This window comes from Scardinius erythrophthalmus (assembly GCF_964197995.2).
Source record: "Scardinius erythrophthalmus genome assembly, chromosome: 18".
Classification (NCBI taxonomy): Eukaryota; Metazoa; Chordata; class Actinopteri; order Cypriniformes; family Leuciscidae; genus Scardinius; species Scardinius erythrophthalmus.
In genome coordinates this window covers 7,742,309-7,759,560 of record NC_138238.1, presented here as the reverse complement: position 1 = coordinate 7,759,560, position 17,252 = coordinate 7,742,309, and the positions used below count along the sequence as shown (strand labels likewise).

Here is a 17,252-nt window from a genome sequence, read left to right as displayed (position 1 = left end):
TGAAAGTCACAAACACAGTTCCGTGGCATTTTTATTGACCTGGGCTACTTTCAAGATTGTAAACTCTGTGCAAAGTGAACATTTGTACCTTTTCATCAGTGTCCAGCTGTGTTTGGACCACACTGAGATTCTAACTGATACATGAATACATCTACTGTACTGTTGGCACATATCATAGTCTAAAGTGGTGGTCTGTGTGTAAAAGTCAGTAAGAAGAGAACCGTGGGATCCAACTTAAATTTCAGGCACAGCTGGCCACCGGATGACTCTCCTGGGCTGGCAGGGCCCACTCTAATGTTTTATCTGTATGTTTTCTTTGCTGGAAACCAGAGAACCACACTTCAGATGTGACAGTAAGGTGGCGAATGAAGGCAAGCTGACACTGAAAACTGGCCAGCAGGTTTTACAACCTTCTCATAACCCTGCATAAAGATTCCATAAATCCTGAAAAGCAAATAATATTATCTGAGAAAAGTAACACATTATAATGTCTCCAGAATCTCCTTTTTATGTCAACATCCGATCAAACAGAGTCATATTTGTCTTAAGCAACACATTCCTGCAATATTTCAAAGGTCAAGGTTGGTTATTTGGATCAGGCTCTGAAATGGAGCTCTTATTCAGACGTGCGGAAAACAATTTTGCTCCTGTCTGATGATTGTAGCAAACATCTGAGACTCTAAGGACCACTGTGAACTCGATATAGTCAGGAAGGCTTTCACAGCCATGATAAGAAACCTGAAAAGAAGAGAGAACTGGGGATTTTAATATTTAATTGGTGCATTACATTCTTTAGCAGCAGATGGGATAAGAGAACAGTCAGTCACTGAACGGGAAAACTGATGAGATGTGGTGTTAGATGTTATTTGGGAACCAGAAGATTAAAGGTTCAGGACCCACAATGAGCAACCCGAGCTGTCAAAATAGTGTTTCAAAGCAAGGCATTTGCATGGGGTTGCTCAAGAGAGGCTGTTGCTGTCAGTTATACTTGGGATGAAAATGTAATAAAAATGACTTGCATGCAACTTACACTACCATTCATTTTGCACTGTAAAACATTCAGACTACAGAGCAGACTTTAATTTATATGTAAAGAGTTTGAAGTGTGTCTTTGAGCAGAACACCAATGTGTTGTATACAGGAGAAAACACACTCCCCTCTGAATCAATAAACCCAGATGCTGTGTGTATACTTAACAATGAGTCCGCTTGCCTGTGGCATCTGCTTCTGAAGTGTGTGTTTGTACTTCAAAAGAACATGAGAACTACAGCTCCTCTGTGCTTTGGTAAACTCAGGGAAGTGTGGAGTAAAGATCACTTTATCAGTGACAGCCCTCAAGTGGACCTCTGAACTAAACAAACAAAAGCAAGGTGTCGTGTCCACTGTCTGCAAACTGTCAGAATCATGTCACACTGGTGTAGAAATCAGACCTCAGTTCAACAGATGTCTGGAGCTCTTAAGATAACTGATGAACTTTGCTTTGTATTAGGCCTAAATTTATTAATGTTTTCTAATAAGACTAACAAGGTACTAATCTGATTCAAGGTGCATTCACTGCTCAAATCACTTTATTTCCCCCCTTAATGGCCAGTAATTAAAAAAAAAACACAATTTATTTATTTATTTATTTTTTATGGAACAAGTTTTTCCTCTATACTTCATTTCCATGTCACAACACTAGAATCAACTTGAGGCTTTATGCATGGTAAATATAATATAGAGTGGTGCAAATAAAGTTACTTCACTAAAGGACAATTTTACTATTTTTCTAGCAGTTCAGGGATTATTGATTTTTTAAATACAGACAGTCAAAGTAGACTACAAGAGACAATCATTTCTAATCATTAGCCTACAATAGGGGCTTTCGCACCAGTTAGTTCTAGGAACTAGCATCCAGGGAGGTTCCCCGAGAACGAATGGTTCCCCCACGAACATTTTACTGTACTTGCGTTCGCACCGCCAGAGTAAGAACTCTGAAGTGAGCTTGTTGTTGTGACTTTTATTTTGACGGCGCGGCGGACCTTTATTTTTTGAACGCCAACCGGAGCACAGTTCTCGCATTAGCAGTGTTCATTAGTTTACGATCTGTCTAACACGTTATTAAATAGAACTTTTATACAAAGAAAGTAGACACTGGACAGTATATGAAAAGGGATTAGCGTTTGCCGTGTGGTTGATGTCCAATGTTGTTAGATGAGCAGAAATACGTTTCTTTTGGTCTGCTCAAGTTGCGTTGGATATTCTCCTTAGCATAAAGGTTAAGAGGCCCATCTATTACGGTTTCCATGTTCATAGAGTTAGTTTGTGGAGTAAATATGTTAACATAATCTGTGTGTTTACACGGCTTTTTTCTAAAAAATGGCGGTGCTGGTCTTTCGCGTGCATTTGACCAATCAGTGTCACTTACGTCACCGGTAGTTCCTATAGTATATATTCAAGTCCTCCTGGGAAGTTCGTACTTTTGTGGGAATTCGTGTTTAGGCGGCAGGTGTGTTCAAGTCACATTTAAGATGGCGGTGTACTTTCTCTTAATTAATTACACAAAAATAAAGCAAGGTTCTTAAACTCTAGTTCTAGAAAATGAAGAACAAAGAAATCAGGTGTACTATTTTTTTTTTATTATGTTTTTAATTAATTTATGAAGCCATGGCAAACATTGTTACATTACATTTTTATATTGTAAAGCCATCATATTCTGTGCAGGAAATTAGCTTACTTTGCTGTAAATAGAAAAGTCTAGCAATATCACTGCTAAATAGGCTACCTTTAATTGTGGTATTTCCGCCATGTTTCTCACTGACACACCCCCAACTTGTAGAGATAGGGGCTCAAAGAAAATCCTGAGCTTCCCTCTCGTATTTACAACATTGTGGTGGCATTCATGTGCGTTCAACTCGTAGATACGATCTTTACGAGATGACTTGAATACACCATTAGACTCTACTCTGAAGTAGGAGCTAAATTAGTTCTTCCGAAAGGAGTTCCTAGAACTAAAATCGTTCCTAGTTCCTGCGGTTCGAACATGCCAAAAACCGGGTACTTCCGCCAATAGTTCTATAGGAACTATGAAAAGGTTCCTCCAGTGTGAAAGCCCTTAATCATTATGGTGTGTTTAAGTGACGCAATAATAGTGAGGTGAGGTATAAGATTTCAATCCACTTAATTAAGAGGACTAAGTATAAACTGTCAACCTGTTCTGACACTAATATTGCAGTTTATCTTTTAAACATCAAAATTTTCTAGATTAATGGTTAAGCAGCTTTTAGAGAAGGTTCTGGAGGATCTAGGTGTATCCGACTAGACGAGGAGTGCTGGGAAAGCTCTTCCTCATGCTCATGCATTTTTCCTGATCCAGGAACAGAGAGTTGGCCTTGATTGACAGGTCATGCTCCAGAGTAACTTTCGTCTTCACCAGGGTCTGCAGGGTGTTCTCGGCCTCCATCAATCTCTGTCTCAGCTTATGAATTGTGTCTTCAATCTCCCTCACTTCTGTAATCAATCTGAGACCAAGGGAAAGACAAGGAGAACAGAGTTTTTTGTGTTTGATTTTGATTTTACAAAACATAAGTTGTCTGTACATGTATCAAGACCTTTTCATGACAGTTAACACAAATATTGTTTGCTTGTTTTTATTGACTTAATAGGTTACCTATGGTGAGGGTTGTCTCTGCAGAGTTCGACGTTGGGTCTGCGAGTTCTCTCCTCCAGGCGGGTTTGGGCCACTTTAAGTGGGTTCTCTTTGTCTCGGATTGCCTTTTTTAAAGCTTCAATTAGCATCTCAGTCTGGAAGATCTCCTGAAGAGTCTGAAAGTGGAAACAAGAAACCAAGAGAGAGAACGAGAGTTGATTGAATAAGTGACAAAGTCACTTATTCTCTGTGTCTGACTTCTCGAACCTTCTCAAAGTTAAAACGGTCCAGACAGGTACACTTATTTCTACCGTATATCATAATTGACAGTCTAAAGCACTTTAATCTGAAATTAGGTTGGTATTGCTCTCTTCTGGGCAAATTTCCCACCCACCCACACAGCCATGCCAGGACAAAGCAGAGAGAGCAGAAACTTAACCTCAGGGTAAGCAGGACAAATTTGGCTTTTTGTTTATTTTTTTTAATTTGATTAGTAAATTACTTAATAGAATTCATTTATTGATTTAATTTGTTCTTTACAGAAAATGTAATTCTACAGATTATCTTGTTTACTAATTATTTGGTTTGCCAAGCTATAGAGTAAATTTGTATAAAACATTTAAGCATGCCAGATTAGAAAGTTATAACCAATGTTAAATTAACTTCAAAATGTCATTAAACTGATTGATGTGTAAGGTATCTGAAAGGACCTCGTTACAGTAGGCCCGTTATCCACATAAATACATAATGGTCATAAAAAAATAGTCAGGATCAAGTGTCTAGTTACAGAGACATCTCTTACATAGACACACTCCCTCACGAAGACATTTTGAAGTAATCTCATTTTGACCAATCACCATCATGAATGATGGTTGTTTATTGGTTACCTCATGCCTCTGATTACAGCCGTCAAGGGCTTAAACATTATGGACAGCTGACAGAGCTTCTTCGTGTCCTTCATTAACCTCACCTACAATAGACTCCAGAGCTTCCCGTCTACATCTTTACAGCATACACAAGTAGGCAGAGAAAAGGCCGTTTACTTTGGGTCCTATCCAGTCAAAGTGAAGTAAGTAAGGAGGCAGTAGTATACATCCTATTATTACTAAACAACATGAGACGAATACTACTGTTATTCCAGTTTGTATATATCTAAGATAAAAGTTTACCTTCAAAAGTGACTGAAGGACCTGGATAATTTTAGACTGACATACATTATTGTGTATCAATCAATCAATCAATACCTACATCACTTTGCAGTATGGATTGTTTTGTGAACCTGTTGTGACCTTTTTTTATGCAAAAAAACTTGACTAACATCATACTTTTTTTGTATCTATAATAATAATTCTTTGTGACTGTTTTGACTATTGACTTCTTTATTTTACAATTTGCAAATTCCTACTTATATTTACTATAATGCATTGCTTTTGAGATGAGGTCAAATAAAAACGAACTGCTAAAGACCTGACTTATAAGTTTTCACTTGATTTGACTTGAACTAGGACCAAAAAGAGCGGTTAAAAGTAACGACGCAACGTGGTTACCTTGGCCAGGTGAGCTTGCAGACTGTTCTTGGTGTCAGCCGTCTCAGAGATACGGTTGGTGAATGACACGTTTACGGCGTTAAACTGGTTCCACATCTCGTTTGAAGTGGCATTGAGCAGAATCTCAATCTCATCACGGAGTTTGTGAGATGCGGCGCGTTGGCTCTGAGAATGCAGGATGTTGTCGTCGGTGAACTTCGACCAGGAGTCTGGAAGACTGATACTGTTGAGACCATAAAGAAAGTCAATTCTAACATTGATTTATTATTAAGAAAAATCCTAAAAACAGACTCATGTCATTCATTGGACTTCATTGTTGTTTTTTAAATAAAATAAAGCTCACGATGGGTCCAGGCGATCGATTCCTCTATAGTAGCTGATTCCATCAGAGGTATTCCTGAGATGGTGACACCTGTCATCGATTCTCTGAGCTGTTACCTTGTCACTCAAATCTCTCTCCAGCTCGTGCTGTGCTGCACGATTCGACCTGAGGATATTAATCATTATAACCACACATGCATTGTGTTTAAAAGACGCCATGATCATTTGTCAAACTATAGGTATGTCATTTAAAATTGAAAGCGAAATTGTATGGTTATTTAGAGACTCACGCTAGTTGAGCAATAGCTCGCTCTAAATGTCGCCTCATTCTCTCCTGACATGACTTAATCACCTCTACTTCCTGTAAAAAAGGCAAAATTTTATTTAGCAAATACAAATTACAACTAGTTGTTTTCCTATGTGAGTTAATGGACTGATCTATAATTGAGACATGAAACAAACACAGCTTACTTGAACATCAGTTGCCTAGGACTGGTTGTGGTCATATAAAATATTTGACCTTATAATGCTCAGAATGGACCCTTTTTGCACATTTTGGGGGTTCTCAAAAGCAGAAGTCATCATAGTTAACATATAAACTTCTATAATGGTGAATAAGAAATTAAAACAAATATTTGTTCCCTTTTAGCAAAAGAAAAAGATAAATTTACTCACTCTGTTTTTTATCATTGTTCTGGCTCTAATCCAGGCAAAAACTTTGACAAAAACATGATTTTCTCAGCTTTTTGTACAAAAGGTTGCTTTTTTATGAAACGTACTTAAGTGTTGATAAAAAAAGAATGCATGAAGCTAGGAAGGAAAAAAAAAGCTGGCAAGGAAAAAAACTTTGCTAACTGTGGAAACGCATCATCACAGTCTGTGAAAAGACTCCATTGACCAATCAGAATCACATTCCAGAGAGCCATGTATTACATTTGATGTAATCGAATGGAAAACACATTGCTTAAGAAAACTCCTCAAAATCCTTGATTCATTACTGATATTTGAGCTTGTTTTTTTGGTTTAGATAAAGGCTCAGGTGCCCTCACCTTAATCAAATCTTTCTCTACATCATCGTGAACCAGATCAATGGACATCCGTTTCTCTCTGTGGAACAAACATTCCTGAGACACCTGGAGAGGAATGAAAATAATTAATGTAGATAATTCAATAATTTTTTTTATTGTGATTAATGTTGTATATATATATATATATATATATATATATATATATATATATATATATATATATATATATATATATAATTTTTTTTATTTTTATATATAATTTTTTTTATTATTAAACTACATTATAACAAATGTAGTTTTAATAATGACAGGATATTACATAATACACTTCACTCCTCACAAATGTGACAACGGAAGCTCTAGTAAGCAATCACGTCACTATGGAAACATCTTGTGATCATTCTCGTGGTCAGTCCTGCGAGGTGCCGGCAGTGACTCTACACTAATTTGGAACTCATCCAGCACAACACTAGTAGTCACTGTGGTCTCTATGGAAACAGTCTGTTACTGTGACTCAGAGGGGTAACTTTGTAAAGACAGAGGTGGAACACATTGAGGTCATTGTAGATCTAGTGCTCAGTGTGTGTGATTGAGTGAGTATATTACACCCATAAAGGTTCTGTTACCAAGTGGTTTCTAACAATGGGTCACCTGACACTCTACTGTGGGCTTTTCTAGTTACTGGGTCTTCAGCTATCACCATGACCCAAATTAGGTGTGTAACTGACTACAGACCACTACCGTGCCGCTTTCCAAGCACTGATGGAAGATTTGTTACAACAGTAAACACAAGAAATGGCCTTTAACTATTTTTCGAGAGGCGAAGTGTGTAAATGTGATGTTTTTGTATTAATTAGGTTAATTCATGTTAATTAAAGTTAAATAACTCAATTTACCATTGACTTTCATGCTGTTTCAGATTAATCACTAAATTAATGTAGTAAACTATATTATATCACCTGCAGTGGCCCTTCTGTCTCAGCTAGTGCTCTTTCCAGCCTTCTTTTCACATCCGTTAGCACTGATATCTCTGTCACCATGTTGTCTATCTCATGATTGAGCTCAGACCTCCAGAAGCTGATGTCGTTCAGTCTTTCTCCAATGTTCTTGCTGGTGGAGTCCTGAGTTCTGCGAGTCAGCTGGTCCTTATCCTGAATCAGTCGTATCGTGTCTCTTCGAAGCCTTTCGGCACTGTTCCGGGACGACTGTGACTCCCTGTAGTTACTCTGGTTAGACTTGTACCAGTCCTCTGGCATATATCGTGAACTGAGAGCCATCCTGTTAGAGGGGTAGAACATGGTTTTGGCCCGGACTAAGTCCAGGTTGTCTCTTTGAATTGCTGATACGGTCGGGATGGCGCTGCCACTTCTAAAGTAAGAATTAGTCCTCCAGGGCATGTTTGAATTCTGGTTGAGGGTAAGGGCCGGCTGATGGCTCCTATAACTGGATGCTGTGGTAGATATGGCCGGCAGGAAGTGGCTGGTTTTGGGCCGAGCATAAGTGGCCATCTGGGTGGATCCAATTAGCTCCATGTGTTAATCAATTAGCCACCTTTTCCCTGGAAAATAGAACAGAATCTACTTTGGAATGTGTGTATGGTGACTTTGTGGTTAACATTCCTGGGCTGCATGTGTGTGTGTGTCTCATTTGGCATCTGGCCTTAACATCAGACTGCATTAAATAGTTTAAGTGAAAATGTAAAATACAGCAAATTAAACATTTATTAATTCATTAAATGTATTATTTATTTGCACTGCAGTAAAAATGTGACAACTAGCCCCGGTCACAATTCAGTATAGCCTATGGAAAAATATAGATATCAAAGTAATTTAATTTAACAATTTGAATGTGCATTCTGTTAATCTTTATATAATATTTGTTAATGTTATTAATTAAAGTTATAACTTGTTACTACTTATAGGACATGCAAGGCATCGGCGAAAATTCAGCTTAGAAGAAGCTCTTAAATTTAATATAGCCTATTAATTTGTGTAGCCTATCTGTTAATTTACTTAAGTGCTGAAAGAGACATTATGCAAATATTCGCCTAATTGTAAGTCGTTGTGACAAATGATACGTGTAAATTCAAATTAAACATCGTCACAGAACATTAATTTGCTTGGCATCGTTTTAATATCGTAATATTAACCTAATATCGAGTCCAAAATGCGCCAAATCAAAGAAAAATCAAACCGACCAATTAACTGCGAGCAAGATAATCTGTAAACATCTATATATAGGCTATGAGTTTAAATAAAAAACGTTCTAAACTCACCGTGTGTTTGAATGTGTCATTCGCATGAAGCGCTCGCGCACATGTGTGCAGTCTGTGCACCGTTGACAGGTGAATGCGCGCACCTGTGTGCAGAACAGTGGAGAACTCTACGCATGCGCGAGAGATCTCGAACGGCACTGTTGTGCATTATTCATAGATGAGCCCTTCACAGGTCGTCATTCCGCGAATCACTTCTGTAAGAGTTCAGTCGAAAGCACAGTTATTCACCACTTCTGGTTTAGAGGCAGGTATAGCAACCAAACACTATATATAGTTACCTGAAAAAAAAAACATCTAGCTAACATATACATCATTTGTTTTATTTAAACTAATATAGCCTATATGATTGAGATCACATTATTATTATTTATTTTTTTTCCTAAAAATATCTTGGGTAAAATAATTCAATGCATCTGTCTACAGTATATCTCTGAACACAAAATATTCTCACGTCATGCTTTCTGGGCAGCCATACCCCCTGGTGAGTTATTGCAGTCTCTGTCTAGAAACCATTCAGAATACATGAACTAGCAGTAACATAGTTCAACAGGGTCGAATTGATCAGCCGTGGATGAACTGGGACAAAGGGTCATTGTGATCCTCTGAGAGACATTATCATTTATATGTGCCATTGAATACCAAGCATGCTTAAAGTCCAATGTGATTTGTTTTCATTCACAATTTTCATAATTTACTTTTCATCCAAACTAATGTATGGCGAACGAGCGTGCAATTGTGGTGCAATGAGCAATCCTTTACCAGTGACGAAGTTTGCGCGTATATAGATACTTATCTAGACTCTTATCTAGATATATATTTTCTTAGTTCTTTTTGTGCAATTTTTGTTGCCCATTTTTCTTTTCTTTGTTACTTTTGTATATAGCTTTGGTCTTTTTTTCCTGGGACTGTTTCACCTCTCAAGCACTGTCAATAAACAGCACTTTACACCTAACATCACTGCGAGTATTGCCTTCATTTTTTTTTTTTTTTTGTGTGAACCCAGTTTCATTGCACAGCGGGGCCTGTGAAGACCTGTTGTCTCACACTGTGTTTTCATTTGCAACTGTAAAGAGTAGTGAGGGCATCATCCTCAACTTTGCATTCAGGGCTGATGTATGAGATTGCAGATCTCCATGTCTGTAGTCTAATGTTTCAGATGTGATGACACACTAAAGGCTGAGACTTCAGTGTTTGATTCCTGAGTGTTTCAGTACTGCTTATACTTTTGTCTCAACTGACCATCTTACCCAAGGTGTTTGGTGTAATGAGAAAGCGATTCATGTCGAGAGGAGATGGGAATGGGTCTATTTTCTGTATGCAGTGAAAATATACTTTTATTAGACTAGGAAACGACACAGTTAATATTTCACAAATGAAATGGGCTCGAGTTCTTGCCGCAGAGGTGTGGCACATCTGGACAGGAAACACAGCTGGAAGTGTGAATGTAAATGTTGAGTGCAAAGCGAGTAGCACCTCTGCTGAAAGCTGTATGTGTTGACTGATGCTTCGTCATGTCTAGAGGATAGCATACTTGTATTTGAAATGATGTGTCCAGATGGAGTGAAGTCATTTCTATAAAGTGTTAACCATGTTTCTATACATTTCTAAATGTTTTTATTTTTTATTTTTAACAAATACCTTTAAATATGAAATGTCCCACAGGGAATTCTAGGAATGTCAGTTTACAGTTTTTCACTGTGAATTATAATTCAATTTGTTCTGTTTTAAAAACTGTACATTTAACAGTATTTTGGTCTGGTTATAGATCTTTTACAGTTTTCCCTGCACAGGAAAGTTTTCCCTGTACAGGAAAGTTTTCCCTGTACCTAGTATGGGAACTGAATCGCTAGCAGTTTTACAGATTATTATTATTATTATTTTTTTTTTTTTTTTTTTACAGATTTTACAGTTAAACAATATTTTTTTTACAGTGCACATTAAAAAAAAAAGAGTATGTTTTGGTTAACTGACAAAACATCAAAATGTCAGTTTTAAGAAATGATAAAATATTTATTAAATTAAATTTGGGGTATAATTTTTTTTCCTGTTTCTGAAGGAAGTCAAAGTCTGAATCGATTTGATTAAAAAGACAGTAAAACAGTAATATTCTGGGATATTATTACAATTTAAAATATATGTTTTCTATTTGAATATATTTTATTCCTGTGATGGCAAAGCTGAATTTTCAGCAGCCATTACTCCAGTCTTCAGTCATTTAATCAAGATGTCATAACTGGACTTTCATATGAAAACATATGAAAACTACAGACTTCTCTCTGGTGACATAAATCAAGAAATTCCACACTGTCATGGCTACCATTATTTGTGTATACAATCATCATCCTGAATGGAGGCAATCTGAGCTATGAATCTGTGAATTAGTTGAGAGGATATCTTCTAATTATTGCATGGCCCCCAATACCTCCACTCCCCCTCAATGAGGATGGGTTACAGCTGCTTTATCAATGATTCATTCAACAGGAAGAGCTAACACTGGTCTGTCTAACACAGCACGATCACCCGTGTGTCCTGTTACAGCCCAGTGCGTCCAGGACTCAGGCTGGGTGTCGTGTGTTTATCCTGTGCTGGGCTCGTGTCTCTCAGTTCTGAACAGGGTGTTGACATGTATTGACTCATGCAAAAGGAAAATTGCTTTGCCGCTGAGTCTCAGAGCCTTCATGGCCTGGAATGTAAATGTATAGATTTTTTTAAAATAAATGTAGTGATTCTTCTTGAATAAATGTATCGATTCTTTTTTAAATAAATGTAGCGATTTGATTTGAATAAATATATTGATTCTTTTTGAATAAATGTATTAATGCATTTTGAATAAATGTGATGTTTCTTTTTGATAAATGTAGCGACTCTTTTCGAAAGATGTAGCGATTCTTTTTGAAAAATGTAGATTGTTTTTGAACAATGTTTTGCATTTTCAATAAATGTATAGATTGTTTTTCGATTCTTTTTGAATAAATGTATTAATGCATTTTGAATAAATGTGATGTTTCTTTTTGATAAAAGTAGCGATTCTTTTTGAAAAAGTAGCGATTCTTTTTTGGAAAAAGTAGCGATTCTTTTTTGGGAAAGGTAGCGATTCTTTTTGAAAAAAGTAGCGATTCTTTTTGGGAAAAGTAGCGATTCTTTTTGGAAAAGTAGCGATTCTTTTTGGAAAAAGTAGCGATTCTTTTCGAAAAAGTAGCGAATCCGTAGCAATATTTTTTATATGTAGTGTTTGCATTGATTGATTGTATTTTATTCAATACTGATGTATTGATGTATTTTGAATAAAAGCATTTTTAAAAAGTAAAAATAAGAAAGTAACGATTCTTTTTAAAAAAGTAGCGATTCTTTTTTTTAAAGTAGCGATTCTTTTCGAAAAAAGTAGCGATTCTTTTTGAAAAAGGTAGTGATTCTTTTCGAAAAAGGTATTGATTCTTTTTGAAAAAAGTAGCGATTCTTCGAAAAAGTAGCGATTCTTTTTGAAAAAAGTAGCGATTCTTTTCGCAAAAAGTAGCGATTCTTTTTTGGAAAAGGTAGCGATTCTTTTTTGGAAAAGGTAGTGATTCTTTTTGAAAAAGTAGCGATTCTTTTCGAAAAATTAGCGATTCTTTTTGGAAAAAGCAGCGATTCTTTTCGAAAAAAGTAGCAATTCTTTTTGAAAAAAGTAGCGATTGTTTTAGAAAAAGTAGCGATTCTTTTTGCAAAAAGTAGCGATTCTTTTTGAAAAAAGTAGCGATTGTTTTAGAAAAAGTAGCGATTCTTTTTGAAAAAAGTAGCGATTCTTTTCGCAAAAAGTAGCGATTCTTTTTGCAAAAAGTAGCGATTCTTTTTGCAAAAAGTAGCGATTCTTTTTGAAAAAAGTAGCGATTGTTTTAGAAAAAGTAGCGATTCTTTTTGAAAAAAGTAGCGATTCTTTTCGCAAAAAGTAGCGATTCTTTTTGCAAAAAGTAGCGATTCTTTTTTGGAAAAGGTAGCGATTCTTTTTTGGAAAAGGTAGCGATTCTTTTTTGGAAAAAGGTAGTGATTCTTTTCGAAAAAGTAGCGATTTTTTTTTAAAAAGTAGCGATTCTTTTTGAAAAATTTGCGATTCTTTTTTGGAAAAGGTAGCGATTCTTTTTTGAAAAAAGTAGCGATTCTTTTTGGAAAAAGTTAGTGATTCTTTTCGAAAAAGTAGCGATTCTTTTCGAAAAAGTAGCGATTCTTTTTGGAAAAAGTAGCGATTCTTTTTGGAAAAAGTAGCAATTCTTTTCGAAAAAAGTAGCGATTCTTTTTGAAAAAGGTAGTGATTATTTTCTAAAAAGAAGCGATTCTTTTTTTTTATATAGCGATTATTTTGGAAAATGTAGGCTAGTGATTGTTTTTTTGAATAAATGTCAATTCTTTTTGAAAAATGTAGCTTTTCTTTTTGAAAGATGTAGCAATTTCTAGCAGTGCTATAATGCGACATGTTTTTGACTTTCGCTCCATTCCGGTTGCTCTCTTTGCCAACGGATCAGAGTTTATCAACGTGGGCCCCTCTCTGTTGTGGTTTTCTTCCTGATGTCTGTGCTTTTACTAAAATATCCCAGTTAGGCAAGATAATAGCCTACAACAGGGAAATAATAGTCCCTCACTCTTTTTATTATTCTAATGTGGATGTTTGATGGATCCAGACTCTTTACTATGGAGAGCTGTTTCCGCCTCAGTGACTCACAACAAGATCTTGCAATATGACTTGTTTTCTTATTTCAATGAGCATTTGTTTACTCAGAGATTGAAACAGACTTCTACACTTTGCTAACTTGAACATAAAGACATTTAGACTTTGTGCCGTTGAGTCTCAGCTTCTCACCAGGTGGTCTAATATCACGACCGTCAGTTTTCTATGTCAACAGAGTAAGCTGAGATTCAAAAGGGCATTGTGCCAGCGATCTACTGTATCTCTTGACACACATTCTGAAGTACACATACACACACACACACACACACACACATCAGACCTCATGTCATTGCTTCTCCTCATATTGAATATGCCCTGTAAAGGCATGAAGAACAAACCCACGTTGACGTCCTTTGCTCTCTAAACAGCAAACACCTCCCCAGTGCCCACTGGATTCAGCCTAGAACGTGAGTGTAACTTTAGAGTATCCTATATTTACCCTAGTACTGTGTCTCTGGAGGGTCTGCGGTGTACTACTGCATGCCATGAATGCTTGAGAGGACAAACCAATTTTATGAACGCTTTGGAGTCTTGCAAAGAGTATTCTGAGTATAGGTTTTCATGAATGTGAAATCCAGATTGAAATGCGGTTATAGTTTTTGCAGAATGAACTCTCAGGAGCAACTTACACATATTGTGAGATATAAAATTACATTGTGCACTGTACATTTTTTTCACTGTCACCTTTTGTATTATCACTTTTCTATGTAATCATTAGGGCTGGGCCAAAAATATTGATTTCTAGATTTTAATCAATTCTCATTTTGATTAACCGGAATCGGTTCTTAAAGGGATAGTTCACAATAAAATGAAACTCAAGTCATAAATTATTCACCCTGGTGTTGTTCTAATGCTGAAAATGCCCCGCATTAACCTTTTTAAAAAGTAACACAGAATGATCCCATGTGATACAGTACGTGTCGTATATTCTAAGTGTTCTGGGGGTATATATGCATAGTCGGACTTACCATTAGGCAAAGGTATGTCTTTGAGAATGGGAGGGGGGACTGTCACATGACTTCCAGAGAGTTGAATTATAGTGGAGGAGACATATTTTTGATGTTTTTTGGTCCTTTTTGAGCTTGACAGCTATGAGCTGCTTCTACTGATTCTTATTATTTTGGGTCATCAAAAAACTATTTGCAATGATGATTGACAGGAGTGATCTAAACTGCCACATGCATGTAAAATTGATATTGATGGACAAAATGCTGTGCTTTTATTATGAATCAATGCTCTCTGAGGGTTAGGCAGGTTGGTTTTCATGCTAACACTATGAGACCTGACACAGTCTGGTTTTGTAGAGGATCAGATGAATAGAGAGAGAGATAGAGAACTGACTCTTGATCACTCAAATGACGGCATTGCAGGGTTCAGGTTTCCATGCCGCAGAGGGTTTGACTGCTGGCTATCTGAGGTGATGCGTTCCATCTATTCCTTTTCGTTACTGGGCCATATAACTCGTAATTCACCTCTTCCATGAACTTCACAGAAACACATGAAGTCTGGAAATTCTGGCATAGAGAAAGTGATGCTATTTACTATTCAAACACCATTGACATTGCATAAGGAAAGGGCTCGGTCGGGTCTCTAGAAATTTGGGGAGGGTCTATGTTTACCTTTCCTCTTTGACTCCATCAAGTGTCAGTCACGGAAGTTTGAACATCCTTTGTTAAACTAGGGGCCTCTCTTTCCTCTCTGGCTTTGTATTTACTCAGTATATTATGACATCAGTCATGCAGTTTCTTTACTAATGAACAAAATATTGATATGGGTAGAGGAAGCTGCTCCCAGATATGTGTAAATCTTTTTGGAATAGGCTTTATGTCGAACGTCACATGAACAGGAAAACAGGCCCTGTCGGATCTGCTCGTCAGAAAGTGTAACTGACGGCAATATTTCTGTTGGCATTTTATTCAGTTATGTTAGTGAGAATAAAAAAAAAACTTTTAGTTATCAATCTGCATATGTGATGAACATCTGTTATGCTCATTTTTGCTCACTCTTTTGAAGGCATCTTGAGTAAAAAAAGCTCTATTTAAATGAAGCACAAAAGACCTGAACTGGAAATGATGCGACCTGTTTTACAGAATCCGATTATCCCCCACAACATCTCTGAATCAGTGATTGGATTGGCAGCATGGCAACCATAGTTTTCTCACTGTTGCTATGGGTTACCATCACACCTGAATAGGAGAGTAAACGAGGCATTAAATCTGGTTGGCCAATAGTAGTCCCATACTGAGACAAAGGCATCTGGTATATCTATAGAAGTCAACAATGACAGTCAGTGCACTGAGCTCTTGCATAATTAATATTTCCTCTTTATTTGGGGTGTTTGCTTTTGTCTAGATAAATCTGTTTCAGATCACTGCATTAAAAAACCTTAAACGCCTTGAAAGGAAAACGTGGTGAAGACGTGAGAAGCATTCTGTGTGATGTTTGGAATGTCACAGTTCAGGTGCTGGATCATCGTGTGCCATTTAGATACTTAGCTGCCACATTCTAAGCCTCAGTGAATCTCCTATAAATATTCTCAATGGGTGGTCTCTTTAATGGCATATAAGCCAAAGGAGATCCTAATTAAGGTTTGTGTATAACACAGCACATTTGCTATCACTTTAGCTCAATTTACATCTTATATTTTGATATTTTCATTAGAAAGCTGACAAGCAATGTGCTCATTAGTGCTCCTTATTTTGGCTCATAGACTAAGATAGGCCTCTGTCTAGACCATCAGTGTTAATGTTTGGAGTAGTTTTGCATTCTTCTCTGTAGGTCTGCTGGAAAATCTGTGGAGGTACCAAGAATGGTACAGTATTGTATTACATAGTGGAACGGCAGAGGCGCCAATGATCAGATTAGGTTAAACCACATGGGAAAGGGATGGCAAATATACCTTAGCATGATGGATTTGTGCTTTTGAAAAGTGCCGGTCCTAACAATTGGTCTAGACATATAGCTGGACCACAGAAGATGACATCTAGGTGAAGTGTTAATAAGGCATATCAAAAGTTGAGATGATATAGCATTTGTCATGGTTAATAGAACATCAAAATACAGCATATCTGAACTGAGATCCCTGCTAAGTACTTCCTTGTTCAGAGCATTACTGATATTCAGGGTTTGAAATTAACTTTTTCACCCACCGGCCAATTTGGCTACTCAATTTTTAAGTTACTAGCCATTCAGGACTTCTACTAGCCAACAAAAAAGAAGAACAAATTAACTAACATATATGATCATTTAATAATAATCTCAATAACTTTTCCCTATTCCTTTCAGAGACACGTGCATTCTATTATGTTGCAACATTGGCAACCATAAACAACATGTAGAGCAATGAACTAGGCTATATTTGGCAGAAAATAGTTTCTTAATATTATTAAGAATACATTTAACATAAAATTGCATGTCTTCAACATTTATCTGTTTTCATGTTACCAATGTTTTACAATCCACTTGTGGGTACAAATTATTATTATTATTATTATTTATTTTTTTTTGGAAAATGACTGCCCTATTTTTATTGTATGCAAAACCTTAAAAAAAAAAAAAAAAAATCTGGACCTGTAGAGTAAATAATAATAATAATAATAATAATAATAATAATAATAATAATAATAATAATAATAATAATAATAATAATAATAATAAAACTTAAAGGTTTGTTTGTTTGTTTCAATTTTTTTTAAGTTTATTTTAAATTAATTTTTATTGTAAGCAAAAGTTCAAAACAACATAAAATTAAAAA

General features: G+C 36.4%; 1 protein-coding gene across 1 annotated transcript; it reads right to left on the bottom strand.

Moving 5' to 3' along the window:
• Window positions 1-2,629: 2,629 nt before the first annotated feature.
• On the bottom strand, window positions 2,630-8,870 carry tekt3 (tektin 3). The gene is made up of 8 exons (XM_081392075.1): window positions 8,800-8,870; window positions 7,484-8,082; window positions 6,546-6,629; window positions 5,787-5,857; window positions 5,519-5,662; window positions 5,176-5,398; window positions 3,650-3,804; window positions 2,630-3,500 (listed from the first exon to the last, which is right to left on the bottom strand). The coding sequence occupies exons 2-8, from the start codon at window positions 8,054-8,056 to the stop codon at window positions 3,284-3,286; spliced, it is 1,467 nt and encodes a 488-aa protein (XP_081248201.1). The 5' UTR covers window positions 8,057-8,082; window positions 8,800-8,870; the 3' UTR covers window positions 2,630-3,283.
• Window positions 8,871-17,252: the final 8,382 nt, after the last annotated feature.